This window comes from Notothenia rossii, assembly GCF_949606895.1.
Source record: "Notothenia rossii genome assembly, chromosome: 1".
Classification (NCBI taxonomy): domain Eukaryota; kingdom Metazoa; phylum Chordata; class Actinopteri; order Perciformes; family Nototheniidae; genus Notothenia; species Notothenia rossii.
Window position 1 is genome coordinate 25,122,111 of NC_136912.1, and position 14,989 is coordinate 25,137,099.

Consider the following 14,989-nt stretch of genomic DNA (forward strand, 5'->3'; position numbering starts at 1 on the left):
CAGCCCACGCTTTGTTTTGGTGAGCCGGGTCGCAGGAAATAGACGTCACTGAATCAGCTTTTTGTAGAGGCGAGTTGGAAGCTTCTGGAAGAGCCTTTCTGTAAACTGAGGCTGTAAGGATTCAAACTACTGTTTCCATACAAGGTGAGGAAATGATAATATGCTTAATATGGTGTATATATCAGCTTCACAGTTTATTCAGTAATTTGTGGTCAGAAAAAGCATAGAGCTAGCATGTTAGCATTAGCCTTGCTATCAGGGGTTTGGCTAGTACACGATGAAGTTAGCTTTATAATCGTAGGCTTAGCCTCTGCATTTACGTGTTTGTGCTTCTCTTGTTGTGAATCAGTGTTAAGACACAATAGCAATTGACTCTTCGTTAAACATACTTTCACATTTTTTTATTATTATATTGGTAAAAATGTCAAAATTACAATCTTGATTACGTTTAGATCAACATAGTTAGAAAAGCTCAAGGGTAGTTGTTGACGAAAGGCACATCTGTTAAGTTTCGTAACTGCATCGTACACGTTGTGAGGCTAAAATGTAAATGAGTGAACAGAAAAGTGGCGACCGATCCCCCGTGTGTTCCTTTAGCTTTTCACTTAAATGCCTAACCGGAAGCTTCGAATCTGAAACTAACTTCAGCGTGTCATGTAAGGGCTAAGGTAACGCTAGCTAAAGTGCGAACAGTGATATATATGACTCATTGCCACTGTCCTCACCATGAGCAGTATAACAGGTAGTTGTTAAGAATCGATTATTACCTCGTGTCAACCAAAAATAAACTTGTGGTGGACACACTGCGTGGCTGAGCCCCTGCCTCCCTGATGTGAGGAAACCTTTCATAACAATTGACGTGTACAAATTAGTTTGTGTTAAATTTAACCTTAATTTGTGCTTTGCTTTTCCAATGTCTTAATTTTAATCGTTACATTTCATCTCAGACTCATGTTCAACATATTAAGTATTTCATCACAATCAACTGTTATCCACATCACATGATGTAACTGCTACTGATCATTCTCCAGAAATGGAAAGCGAAACTAGGGAACCTTTTGTAGGATCCACCAATAGGCATTTAAATTGCTACACCTAGCTATTTTAGAAATGTATTCATTCAATTAACTGTTCATTGTAGAGATTGTAGTTGTTGGTGCTCTTGAATTGTGCTGTGTTGAACTGAGGATGTGTTCACTCCCATATGTTAAAGTGGGGATTTTAGGGAATATTAGCATTAAATTCAAGGCTTTATTGTCATGTGCACAGTAGCTACATTTTAGATATGGCAATGAAAAACGTAAGTCACAGGCTCCTCCAACAATGCAACATGAATATATATATATATATATATATATATATATATATATATATATATATATATATATAGGACATAAAACAAATAAAAAAGTGCAAGCGAATGTTTGAGATGTGGCAATGAATGTTAGAATAATAAAAAGGCATAAAGCATATATTACAATTTAGCCCTTTTTCAAGCTAACTACAACCCTCACATGTTCACATCCAACAACATGAGGTCCTCTCTCACAGTTCAGCCAGATGATGATGTGCTTTGAATGTTTTTTCATGTTTAAAAGAATGTCTTCCTCTTGTCACAATGACAAGATTACCATGTTGTTTCTCTTTTATTATCAATACTGGTAGGCACATTGTGTAGATTTTGAAGGTGTTTAAGAGCTAAACACTAACTAAATGTATGATATGTTTGAATCTTTCTTCAGATTTTCCAAGGTTTGTCGGTGAAAGACAATCATGGTGAAGGAAACGGGCTTCTATGACACGTTGGGTGTGAAACCTAATGCCACTCCAGATGAACTGAAAAGGGCCTATCGCAAACTAGCCTTGAAATATCACCCCGACAAAAACCCCACAGAAGGAGAGAAGGTAAGACTGTTTGCAGTCCTTTTTCTTACATAGAAAAGGCAACATATGTTTTAGAAATGTCCACATGTATTGGTAAGGGTAGCATTCTTATACTTAAAATACAGCCTTATTAATGTACACGCCTTAAAATATTTCAGGATGAAACATATTCATAAATTGATCTAACGAATCAGGCTTTTCTGTTGTTTGGTAGATTTGATCAAAATGTTCTTTTGCCACTTGTAGAGGCCATATACAAAAGTATTTAAAGGGCTATGGTGTAACCAGACCTCACCTATTAATTTTGCACACGTCAGCGAGGTAAATAACTTGTATATATTACATAACCAATCGTATATGTTGTAATATATTATATGTTTTTTTCTTTATTTGACATGTAGTTCAAGCAGATCTCACAGGCATATGAGGTTTTGTCAGATGCCAAGAAGAGAGAGGTGTATGACCGTGGAGGAGAAAAGGCTATAAAGGAAGGAGGGTCTGGTGGAGGAGGGGGTTGTGGTGGGAACTTTGCTTCGCCCATGGACATCTTTGACTTGTTTTTTGGTGGGGGTAGTCGGATGCACAGAGAGAGAAAAGGTAAAAAAACATTTAAGAATGAATCCTTAAACTAGCATAATGTTTTTAGCTAAGATTTGATGTGTCGGTTTTTCTTGTCAGTGTTATAAAGCATTCATGTTTTTCTTCTTGGAAGGAGCCTCTTCTTTTAACTAGCATGAAGTTGAAACATGGAACACTTAGTTCATTGTTGGCCAAAAACAAATGATTATTTTCAGAATTGATTAATGTGTGTTTCTTGTTTTGTCGGATCAACAGTCAAAACCACACAAATATTCTGGATATACTTTGCCATGAGACCAAGAACTGTAACCGAATTAAAGCCAAAACACAAGGCTGTGGAGAAAGCATGATCAATTAAGTCTTAACTAGCTGCACAGCAACTTATGATTGTATGTGTGACCATGCGGTTTGGCTATAAAACCTCCTGAGCCTTAATAGAGAAGTAAACACACAGCTGCTCTCCACATAATACCCATTATCATCTCTCATCCCAGTTTCTCTTGTTCTTTAATTAGGATTATTAGGATTTATGTTAGGTAGGTTGAATGTTCTTTGAAGGAAACTGATACAAGGAGTGTCTTGTAAAAATCTCTCCAACTGCCAACCTTATTCCAATAAATCTGATTTGTCTCGTCCCAGGAAAGAACATTGTTCATCAGATTTCAGTGACGCTGGATGATCTTTATAACGGAGCTACAAGGAAACTGGCCCTTCAGAAGAACACTATTTGTGAGAGATGTGAAGGTATGTCTTCTGCTATACTTTCTGTGTACTTGTAAGTATTTATCACAGACCTTGTTATGTAATACTAGAACGCTTTCAAACAAACACAGATGAAAGCAGGCCATGAAAAGCCTCTTTGTTCAATCACAATCACCTCAGTCTTATAAATGTAATCCAGTACTCGCTCGCCATGACACCACACTTTATTATATGTGCCGAACCTTGAACAGAAAGTTCCTTCATCTTTGTCATCTTGTGTTTAGTTTAGTTATTTGTTTATAGTGTCGTGGACAGTCCCCATTGATCAACTGTCACAAAACACAGTAAACGGGGCAGCTTTAGCAGACATTGCTAATTTCCAGCTGTTATCCCCGGCCAGATGATAATGGACACCCTTAAAATCACAATACATCAACAGCATTAGTTATACAAAAAAAGGATGAAAGACAAGTAGATGCAGGTGAAAGGTTAAAAGAGGACAATACATGCAAACAACACACTTTCTACATACATGTCAGATACAGCACATCATAATCACATATCAGAAACCAGGGGCAACATCCATGATCACAACATGTAACTAGGGTGACCAGAGGGGTATACTACGAAGCAGAATTTTCGCTTAGCCGGCTAACTTCAGGGAAAACTCAGGGTTTCCGGTCCTACGAAGCTGGTTCTCTTTTTAGCAGGCTAGATCTCCATGGTAACTTATGCTGTGCGACCAGGTTAGGTTGCAGGCTAAGAGCTCAACTCAGTGAAAGCACTGCCTGCTGACCAATCAGAGCTCAGTGTGCGGAATTTAAAGCGATCAAGTCATATTACAGGAGAAAGATTCAGATTGCTCTGAAGATGGGAGGTGATATTCTATTAATGTTCACGTTCACACAGTCAGGGATTTTTGCCGGCCGTCTTTCCTGCAACGGCAGCTTTTCTGTATTTCCTTTCTCCTGTAATATGACTTGATCGCTTTAAACTCTGCACACTGAGCTCTGATTGGTCAGCAGGCAGTGCTTTCACTGCTCCGGGGCAGGTTAGCCGCACAGCATAAGTTACCATGGAGATCTAGCCCGCTAAAAAGAGAACCAGCTTCGTAGGACCGGAAACCCCGAGTTTTCCCTGAAGTTAGTCGGCTAATCGAAAATCCTGCTTCGTAGTATACCCCCCAGGTGTAGTTCTCAGTGAACCTTGTGTGCTGACTGTTTATTTCTCTCGGCAGGTCGTGGGAGTCGGAAAGGAGCGGCCCAGATGTGCATGTCCTGCCACGGCACAGGGATGCAGGTCCGTATGCACCAGCTGGTCCCAGGCATGGTGCAGCAGGTGTCCACTGTGTGCCACAGCTGCCAGGGCCAGGGCCAGAGGATCAGCCACAAGGACCGCTGCAAAAGCTGCGTGGGGAGGAAGATCATGAGGCAGAAGAAGGTTCTGGAGGTCCACATCGACAAAGGTAAGAGATTGAAGAGAGAGCTTATCTAAATGTTTCTCTGACTGTCTGACCAGCGAACAAGAAAAAACAAATAGGGATGATTTAACTTCCACAGGAATGAGAGATGGCCAGAAGATCGTTTTCCATGGAGAGGGAGACCAGGAGCCCGGTATCGAGCCAGGGGACATCATCATTGTCTTGGACCAGAGAGAACATTCAACTTTCACAAGGTAATATTTTCTCTTATCATGTGTCTTTATGTATTCTGTTCTGGAAGATTCAAGGGTTTTATTAAAAGACTACGAACAATTTGAATAAAACATTGCAGGTGAAAGACACAGAATGTAAGGTTAAATATTGTTCAGTGAAATACAATGAAATGCTGTTTGAGCTAGTGATAACTATTAAGATAATACCTTAAATAAATCCTAAGATGCAACCAGATGAATGAGAGATAGTAATTATAGGATTCTTGTATGGTCTATTAATACAGCTTGTAGAGGGAATATATAAACCTGGTTTTTGAATACTCAAGTGGTATATGTCTTAGTTGAAGCATCAATTTTAAACATCTTAATAATAACCCAAAGCCTCATTTTGCATTACTGTTTGAAGTTAAACACAATCGAATTCACATTGCTTTTAAATCTTGACCTATTAGTAGCTGATTGTGAACCCTGTGCTACATAGCAACATGCTAAAATCACCTTATCTTTCCTTTCCTTTTTTTTCTACTCTTCTTGCTGTCATCAGGAAAGGAGAGGACCTGGTCATGTCCATAGAGCTACAGCTGGTGGAGGCTCTGTGTGGTTTCAAGAAGCCCGTTCAGACAATGGACAACAGAACTCTCCTCATCACCTCAAACCCAGGTGAGCCAAAGGATTTCCTGCACCAGGATTACAAAGAAGAAAAACAAACATCTGATTAACATTTGAAATGATATGCAACAACATTTGTCATAGTTAGCAGGGCTGGTTCATCTAATAGACATCAGTCACTCATATAGCTGTCTCACACACACACACACACACACACACACACACACACACACACACACACACACACACACACACACACACACACACACACACACACACACACACACACACACATGCAGTGGAATGAACACGGCTGAGTGTGTTTGTGGAGAGTTATTCATTGCACTCCACACTTCACTGTATTGATGCTCCACTGATGTTGATCAAATATGTGAACACCCAGATTTAGCTAATTAATGGTCTTTTAAATCAGTCAAACTGTTGTGCAAATAAAACAATGGTGTGATATGGCCTGCATGAGACATCTCATTTCTATTTTTTCCCAAATTGAAAGATGATGGTACATTACGTTGCTAAGTCAGTCAGTGTAAAAAGTTTCAAAAACTCCTGATCTTTGCTGAAAACCATTAATAAGGTATGCCCTGGCCCCAATGCATTCATATGGGATTGGCAACATTATTTAAAATGACGAGAGAAGTGTTTCTGATTTTCCTGCCTAAAGTGAACCATTTCTTTAATCACAGGGGAGCTGATCAAGCCTGGAGACACAAAGTGCGTCGTGAATGAAGGGATGCCCATGTACCGCAGGCCGTTTGAGAAGGGGCGTCTTATTATTAACTTCACGGTAAGAAGACTAATATTCATATTCATTGTCTTGTCTGTTTTCTTCTTTTTCTCTCTTTTTTCTTTGTTATATCTGTTTTTTCATATGCTTTTCTTTCTGTACAAGACAATAGATTTATATGAGCCTAATCAGCTGTGTTCTCATGAACTCTTGACAGTCTTCAGAGAATCAGATTTGCACATTGTCTCCCCCACATTGAACATGTGCTTTAGTCTCCGTCAAAAGTTATAGACCTAGATTTATTTCACTTTGTCTCTTCTATCAGATCTGTCTTTTTTATGCCTTTCTTCGCCTTTAAAGAGCAACTTGCAGGTTAGAGACACCAGTGAATAAATGTGTAGGAAAATGATGTATTTACTAGATTTTCAAAAAAATATACATAAATATACACTACAGTGACATCTGGCGTCGTTTTTGTAAGACATTTTTACTTCCGCATAAAAAAATCCTTCCCGCGTGTGACGTAACATGGGGGAGAGCGGCCGGTCTAATGAATGAATAAGCATTGATCACAATGCTAGTTTTGACACAGAAGAGGTTGAAAATATATATTGGAATGCATATGATTATAATTATGAGCCTGCTAGGCGTCCAAGAGACCAGGAGCAGCCAAGGATTAGAAGAAATAACGGCCATCGGTGAGAAATTGAGCTGTGGTGTGAGGAGAACCAGTGGAGAACTGGGCAGCTGTCTTGGTCAGTGACCGGCATTAGCTGCAGAATGTTAGCTAACGTCACATCACAACATTGTAAAGTTAGCTATCATCATATATCAGGCTATAACTAAAGTAGCATTGATAATATAGTAACTTTACTGGCAGGACTGTTGATACTGATCCATAACAGAAAAACGAATGCGCATGTATCAGCTAGGGCTGCAACAAACGACTCATTTGATAATTGATGAATCTATCGATTAATGAAACGATGAATGGACTATTCGGACTATTAGGCGTTGCACACATTTTCAAACGCTCTTATTTAGCCATCAACTTTTAGATTTAGCTTGAGGTTGTTTTAGGCATGTGGAAACTAACAATAAAGACAATAAAGATGAATACTTGATTCAAAAATACATATATTATTAAATTAACTAAACACATTGTGAACAAAATTAACATTGCTTTTTATTTAAATAAAATAAATAATATTTCACATCAAAAGAAACAACAATGTTTTAACAAATCGTATTAAATAATCTGATAACAGAATTGGAAACAGAATAGCTGAAACTTTAACAAAATAAATAACTCGGTTACCGCTAATCATTAACCCATGTTTGTATATAATGTAGTTAACTCTGTGTGTTGCTGCTAGCATACAAAACACCTGACGTGGAAACGTTACTCGTGGATGGGGGGGGCTACAGACCTACTAGAAAGACAGTGGAACCCGGTGCATTCCTCCGTCTGGATGTGGAGCACTTTTGCTAAATGTTTAGACAAATTTCTCGTGTTACCGCCCTTACATGCTAAACCCTTATTGCACTTTTGGTAACGAGCATTGTCCACATCGAACAGGTAACATGTAACCACACCTCGGAGCGCGTTCTCTCCGCCATCTCCTCCGTGTGTTGCTGCATAGCAGCTGCGTGTGTGTGAACTGCCCCGCCCCCTCGCACACAGACAGGGGAGAGAGATCTCGTCTGATCGAAAATACATCATAGACGCATTTGTTTGTCTTTTTGCATGTTAGAAACAAGTTGGCGACACTAAGACTGCGATATAATGTTTTTGTTGCAATAATAAATGACATATATTTTTTTAATGTCTCCAGTACCGATAAAAAGACCAATAACCTTGTAGCTTAACGGCGCGTAAAACACACGTGATGACGTCACCAACGAATCGACGACTGAATTAGTTGGCAACTCATTTGGTCATCGATTTTAATCGATTAAGTCGATTAGTTGTTGCACCCCTAGTATCAGCCGTATCTCGCGTTACCTAATGCAACTCCACACTACGTCTTACGGTGCTGTGTACCGGAGGGGAGAGAGAGAGGAGCGAAGGGGGGGAGAGAGAGAGAGAGCAGCGAGGGGGGGGGAGAGAGATGTAATACGGTTTCCTGATAAAGAGTTTTGTTTGATAGGCTTCAGCTGTGGAGAGTATGTGCTACAGGGAGGTGGATGCACCTCGCACCCAGGAACAAACGCTAGCTCCGGTCCTTTTTACTGTGGACTCGATGCCCTGACAGGCTTGAGTTTGTGCAACCTGCACAAACACAAGCTCACCATGATTAAAAATGATGAAATGCAATGTAAAATTACCAAAAAAATACCAGCTCACAAAATCACAACCGCTCAAACCAACTACAATTCAATTCAATTCAAAACCTTTATTTATTCAGGTGAAAACCCATTGAGATCATTGACCTCTTTTTCAATGGTGACCTGCTGCAAGTAGGTTCCAACATGCATACAAACATGACAGAAAAACAAAGAGGACATCATATGGCATATTTACATTGACTACAGTTTGTATAGCTAGTAGCATTTACAGATACCAACAGTTTCCGATTGGATAGCATCTATCCTTGCTTTAAAAACATGTAATGGAATCAAACTGCTCAACTTCCATTCCTTTTGCAGACTGTTCCAAGATAGCGGAGCTGCGCATCTAAAAGCTGTATTCCCTAAGACAGTCCTTGCAGTTGGCACATTTAATACAACCACAGCATTCGATCTCAGGCAATAGCCATTTACAATACGCCGTGAGATCAGGGAGCAGATGTAGGATGGAAGTTTCCCTAACATGGCTTTGTAAATAAAAAGATACCAGTGATTGAGCCTCCGTACAGTTAGTGAAAGCAAACCTGCCCTTGCATACAGGGTACAATGATGGGTTAATGCTTTACAGTTTGTCCCAAATCTCAGTGCACTGTGATAGGCGGCATCTAACTACAAACTACTACCGCGGATTGGGCAGAGAGCGAGTCCAAGAAAGTTGCTCCCCCATGTGACGTAATATGACGCGTTTGACGTATGACGTTAAAAAAATCCGTTTTTAGTGCAGAGCTCAAAACGCCTCCTTTTCCTCTGAATTCCTTCCTTTATGTCTTGTAAAACATCAAATCCTGCATTCCCTTTTTTAATTGTAATTTTCAGGCAAGGTTAAGCATAAATGTAGTAAAAAAAAAAAACCTGCAAGTTGCTCTTTAAGTTATTTAACAAAAATAATCTCAATACTAAACCGACAAGGCTGAGGAGTTACATGTTTGCTGTGTTCCTACAGGTGGTGTTCCCGAAAGCCAACTTCATCTCTAAGGACAGGCTGAAGGAGCTGGAGCGCTTCTTCCCAGAGAAGCCGGATGCAGAGGAGCCAGAGAGCATGGACGACGACCTCTACATCTACGCCGACCTGGAGGACTGTGACATGGAGAAGAGAAGAAGAAACAACCATCAGTACTACTACATGGAGGAAGAGGACTACGCCAGCCCGGGGGGAGTTCAGTGCCAGACGTCCTAAACAACAACTGGCCTCCATCATTCCTCAGCCCGACCCTCATCTCTACAGAAAGGCACCTTTTGGGATTTTTGTGCACTTTTTATTTAATTTTTTCTAGTATTCTGTCAATCTGAATCAGAAAAAGGTGTATCAACCCCCTCCTTGATATATGATTTGAATACTGATTGGATGGAGAAGAGTATCCTGAAGCTCCTGGATTCAACTCCGATCTGGGAGAATGGGATTCCTCTTCATCTCTGGGACTTTTATTTGTTTTGTTTTTTTCAATCACACTGTGATAAGAGGCGAGGGGTATCACAGAGGCTTAAGAGAGACTTTTGTCTGAACAAAGACTGCCTGCTTTTTATGCATTTACACTAAAACAGATGCCAATATTAATATGAGAATAATCTTTTTTTATAGTGTTGCTAGATCAGCTGTTGTTGTGAACCAATTGTTGGTGACTTGTTCAATCCGTTATAAAGACCCAATCTTCAGATAATGGGGGGGGGGGGGGCATTGAGTTGAAACACTTCTGCTGTTTGACCCTTTCAAGGGCTATTTTCTACACATTTCTTAACAATCTTGAAAATGTGGCAAGAAGACGTGAACTGCGAGTAAAGGTGATAATGATTCAGGCATGGCAGTATTTAGGTTTAAGCCACTAATGTAGATTATCCAGACATATATTAAAGTTTAGTTTAATATATAATGTTTGAGCTGCAATCCGTTTTTGTTTGGGTATAAACAACACAGTTAGATATGAGCCAAATAAGACATAAATAACAAGGTAGGAAAACGGTAAAAAAAAAAGGTTAGAGGGTCTTAAAGACGTAAGCTATGTGGATAACGTGGATTCAGAAATAATATTTAAACATCATTCTGTGTTCTTGATTTGATGTGGTTCGGGGCTTTTATTTGGCAAACAAGTTCTCTAAAAACTCAAAGAACCTGCTTCTTAAGACGGGTCCAAAATATCTTAATGTCTTTTCATTTGAAAAAGTGTGCCAAGTTCCCCCACAAGTTTTACAAAAAACTGTGATTAATGTTGAATTGTGATTTTAAACATTGAATCTTCTTGAGCTTATTGCAGGTATGTGATTTTAAAATCATTAGAAGAAAAAAAAAACCAAATCTGGATTTTAAGTGTCTTCATTTCATATTTTTCGCCCTCAATGTTTTGCCAAACGTGTTGTGGGGAGGTTATTGAACTCTGAGCTGAAGCCTCTTTAATGTGTCTGCCTGTGTAAAAGCCTTACCATAACTTAACTTGAACTTTTCAGTTTGGTTTTTTTCAGTGATGACTTTGCCTTGGATATTGTAAAATCTGACTATGCTCATTGCAAGGGAGATTCCTTCAATTGTTGAAATCGATGCAAAAATAATGAGTACTCATAATGTCAGTGGAATCAACTGAAATACGTGTTGTTAAGTTTCTAATGATTGATGCTATGCGTGTGTTAGGACCAAACATAAATTATGTTCATGTTTTCTAATTAAATGTCGTTTGATGGTCTCTAAATTGTGGCGTTACTGTGAGTGATGTTTTATTTCCCTGCTTTTGGTGTTCACTTCTCCTGACCATGGTTTTCTTTGCCAACTCATTTTTTCTTTATTTCTTCTTGCTTTTTATTTCTGCTTGCTGTCAGCAATGCCACAGAACATTACACACATTCTACAATAGAGCTGCAACAATCTATTGGTAGGAAATGATTGTATTTACTGTTACTAGTATAGTCAATTGAATATCGTTTGACTTTGGACCGACGGTTCAACAACAGTTTGAAAGTGTCACTTAACCCAAAATTATTCGTATTTATTTTGTACAGGCAAGCATATATTTTTGTTTCAAATATATTCTATCATTTTGTTATTTAGGTTAATACAAAAAATATATATATATATTTACAAACAAATCTGATTCCTTTGGTGAGGGTTATATATATATTTTTAAATGTCACAAACACTGGAAATTATTAAAGATCTTTAATTGTATTTATATTCATCAACATAACTGGCAGTATTATATATAACAATAATAACAAAGTACAGTGTGATGAATAAACATTATTATTGCAACAATAAAATATGGATGATAGTAAAGAGACAGACGATAGAAAAGACTAAATACTGAAGTACAAATAATAAAAACTGGTCGGCAACGGGCACCTGATGCACAGCAACACATTTTAGAGTCAGTGCAGCAGAATGACACATCTTAACACGTTAAATACATGTATTATATACACACAGGATACAGAATGTGTCACTGGAGCTCCATTGAGGTTTATCGTTAGTCATCATGCAGATTTCCACTAAAAACATTATTGTAGAGCCACATTTAGACAGTTCATGAGGTAGCATGCGGGGAGTACAGAGGACAAAACACATTTCTTCTGAATTCAAGTAAAAAAAAAAAAGTATTATAAACAAAAGGTGACAAATCCTTTACCTGATATTGTTTGTTTAAGCCCAAACTAGGCATTTTTTATCATTAATATTTACAACAGTTCACCAACATGCATATATGTTTGTCTAATAAAGACAGAAGACATGAAAGTGGGAATATAAACTGAACTGGTGAAGTTAGGTTCACAAGAAGGAGGTGTGTGCAACTTTTAAAAATCAAAAACCTTACAGATTAAAGAACATCTATGAGACAAATTAAAAAAATATTGTTTAAATTGACAAATATATTTCGTAAAAAGATATCAATTAAGACCCATTTAGAGTAAAAACATTAGTTTAAGACTTTGCTTAAAGAATCATTTGTGATATTCCTGTGATTTTCTTATTGTCAAATGAAAAGACCAAAACCAACAGTACATTTCTCCCTCGTACAGCTTTGGATCAAAAGACTGAGCATTTCTCTGTGCCTTTAAAATAAAAACACATCAGTGAGCGACAGAGTTGTAGTAGGCAGCATGTTCAAATATTACCGTGAACATGGGTACTGTAGTTTATTAAGAGGCCAACCTACATGCACCATACTTCAGCTGTAAATACTCAGAGCACCAAATGTGTAATAATACGCAGCTAAATCCAGTCCCCAACAAATACATTATTTACTCATTTTGGATAATAATTTGTTGAAAAAATTAATATTTAGCTTTTTTCCAAATCTTTAGTAAAAACCAAAGGACTTTAAGGTGCCACAAACACGTTAGGAAAATAGGCAAAGTATAGTTGGTTGTCGTCATTCATGGGATTCATTGGCAATAGGAAAATAAAGAATATATATATGGAATCCTTTCATTTTCAAAAGAGAGATGAAAATTAATATAACCTCGTTTCCATTTAGATTTAGCATCTTTGCACGCGTTTAAATGTTTTCATTTGACAACATTATTATTTTGACATTTTCCCCTTATGTGGCTAAATCTTTCTTATCCACCCTCCAACGTAACAAAACTTGCATTCGCTGTGTCTAAAATCTGTTGACATTTTTAAATGATTAGCAGGTAAATTATCACAATTGATTCAAAAATAGCAATTAATGGCTGAGGTACAACGTTTACATTTGAATACATTCAGGAAACAACTTCACCACAGAGTCTGTTAAGTAGCTGTTGTGTGGTGCTTTTCAGCACATGAGGGGCTGTAATAAGGAATAATCTTAAAAACCATTGAATTCAAAGATTAATTTGGAACATCATCTTTTGAGCCAACATTGACAAAAAGAAAATAAAGTGCTGGAAGTTTTACACCTGCACTTCCATGACAACATCTTCAGATAAAGATAAATTGGATATGACCTTAAAGCTCAAGACCAGCTACTTAATAGACCTTGTGAAGAATTTGTTTAATACGTCCATCTTTTTTTATTACATAGAAATAACTAAATTGCTTTATACCCATGTGTCTAGCCCTCTTCTGTATCAGGATGCAGGAGACAGTTTAAGGTTTCCAAAGCCTCAGGAGTCCATCCTCACTGTAAGTAGCGATCAGATTCTCATGTGGGTGGTGAGCGATGCCAATTACAGCTTTTTCATGAACCTGCAGGTGCAGAGGAACACAGATCACCATACACTCTCCGTTTCCCATCATGCTCACTGTTACCTTGTTAGCTGATGTAGACTTCTCTACAGCAGCACCGCCAGAGTTTCAAGTGTGACCAAAAAATAACTAGATAAAAAAATGACTGCAATGTAGATGAGCTGCCTCCTGTCACACACTTGATAATGAGTGAGTATTATCAGCAGGGCTTACAGTCAGAGTTTTCTGCAGCCTCCCCGTTGTGTAGTTGAAGCAGTAGAGCACTAAGTCCTCCCCCACACAGTAAATCCACTCCCCTCGGGGGGACAGCGTGCAGCAGACAAACTTGGCCCTTTCCTCTCTGTCTGAGCTGAAGGTCTTAATAGTCTGAAGAGAAAGAGGCAAGGACATTTGGTTTGTACATTTATTTTCAACATTGTGTTGGTATTGGCAAAACCAAAATATGAATTCCTATTAAATAAAGACAAAGAACATATAATGAACAATGGAAGTGGGTATTAGCCAAACCAAAAAATGAATTCCTATTAAATAAAGACAAAAAGGGTGTATAATGAGCAATGGAAGTTCGGAAAGTTTCAAAAAACATTCACTTTTTATTAGACAAACTAGCTTGTTATTATGGTTCCTCAGTTTGGTCATGATCCCCAGATGAAACCCACAGTATTATAAAAGCAGTCAATCTCGACATGAAAGTACCTATGTTCAACCAGTTTGAATATTGATGTGTATTTTGTATATTAAAAGTCTCACCTGACCGTGCATGCTCATGGTGACCACCGTGTTGGAGTGGTTACAAATCACAAAGTGCTCTGGGTTTTGGGGCAGAGGAATCACGTTGTTGACGGGCACTTCTGATGTGTGGGACAGATTTTTGTAAGTGTGGATGCATTTTCCGGATTCTGTATTCCAAATCTAAAATGTGTACATAAATATGACATTAATACACTCTCCCAGCGACATAATATTATCAATGCAGCATAGACATTCGAGTAATATTCATCTTATACCTTAACCGTGCCGCCAGCGGAGGCACTGATGATGTGAAATCCATCTTGAGTGAAAGAAGCATCAGTCACAATCGATGAATGACCAATCAACTCCTTTAGTGTCGTGCCTGACCTCAGCGCATGGACTCTGAAAATGAGACGTAGAATAATTGACCGACCCATAAAGCTGTAAAAAAAATTACAAAATCAAATAAAACAGAAGCTCTTATTCATTTTTCAACAATATATCATAGGTCTCAGTTATATACAAAACAGGTCTCTGAAGTGTTTGGCTCGAAATACCAAACAGATCATGCATTGCAGCATCCC

At 38.3% G+C, this 14,989-nt stretch overlaps 2 protein-coding genes across 3 annotated transcripts in view; one reads left to right on the forward strand and one right to left on the reverse strand.

Moving 5' to 3' along the window:
- Nucleotides 1–4: 4 nt before the first annotated feature.
- Nucleotides 5–11,199, forward strand: dnaja1 (DnaJ heat shock protein family (Hsp40) member A1). Of its 2 annotated transcripts, none has more exons than XM_079675713.1 (9): nucleotides 5–144; nucleotides 1,743–1,905; nucleotides 2,286–2,481; nucleotides 3,103–3,207; nucleotides 4,403–4,630; nucleotides 4,725–4,839; nucleotides 5,363–5,478; nucleotides 6,132–6,232; nucleotides 9,465–11,199. In XM_079675713.1, the coding sequence occupies exons 2-9, from the start codon at nucleotides 1,774–1,776 to the stop codon at nucleotides 9,696–9,698; spliced, it is 1,227 nt and encodes a 408-aa protein (XP_079531839.1). In that variant the 5' UTR covers nucleotides 5–144; nucleotides 1,743–1,773; the 3' UTR covers nucleotides 9,699–11,199. The 2 variants fall into 2 exon arrangements, with proteins under 2 accessions (XP_079531839.1, XP_079531840.1); XM_079675714.1 differs by lacking the exon at nucleotides 5–144 and adding an exon at nucleotides 674–832.
- Nucleotides 11,200–11,698: 499 nt separating this feature from the next.
- LOC307025090 (WD40 repeat-containing protein SMU1-like) overlaps nucleotides 11,699–14,989 on the reverse strand; it is an 11,064-nt gene continuing 7,773 nt past the window's right edge. Inside the window, exons 9-12 of the mRNA XM_079659671.1 lie at nucleotides 14,681–14,807; nucleotides 14,424–14,585; nucleotides 13,887–14,039; nucleotides 11,699–13,673 (exon numbers count right to left, since the gene is read on the reverse strand). Coding sequence (XP_079515797.1) covers nucleotides 13,575–13,673; nucleotides 13,887–14,039; nucleotides 14,424–14,585; nucleotides 14,681–14,807 — 541 coding nt within the window. The 3' untranslated portion in view covers nucleotides 11,699–13,574. The remainder of the gene's footprint in view (nucleotides 13,674–13,886; nucleotides 14,040–14,423; nucleotides 14,586–14,680; nucleotides 14,808–14,989) is intronic.

Coding starts and splice junctions, on each gene's coding strand:
- dnaja1 (XM_079675713.1), top strand. CDS start 1,774: ATGGTGAAGGAAACGGGCTTCTATGACACGTTGGGTGTGAAACCTAAT. Junction 1,906..2,285: donor ACCCCACAGAAGGAGAGAAG/GTAAGACTGTTT, acceptor TTTGACATGTAG/TTCAAGCAGATCTCACAGGC. Junction 5,479..6,131: donor CCTCATCACCTCAAACCCAG/GTGAGCCAAAGG, acceptor CTTTAATCACAG/GGGAGCTGATCAAGCCTGGA.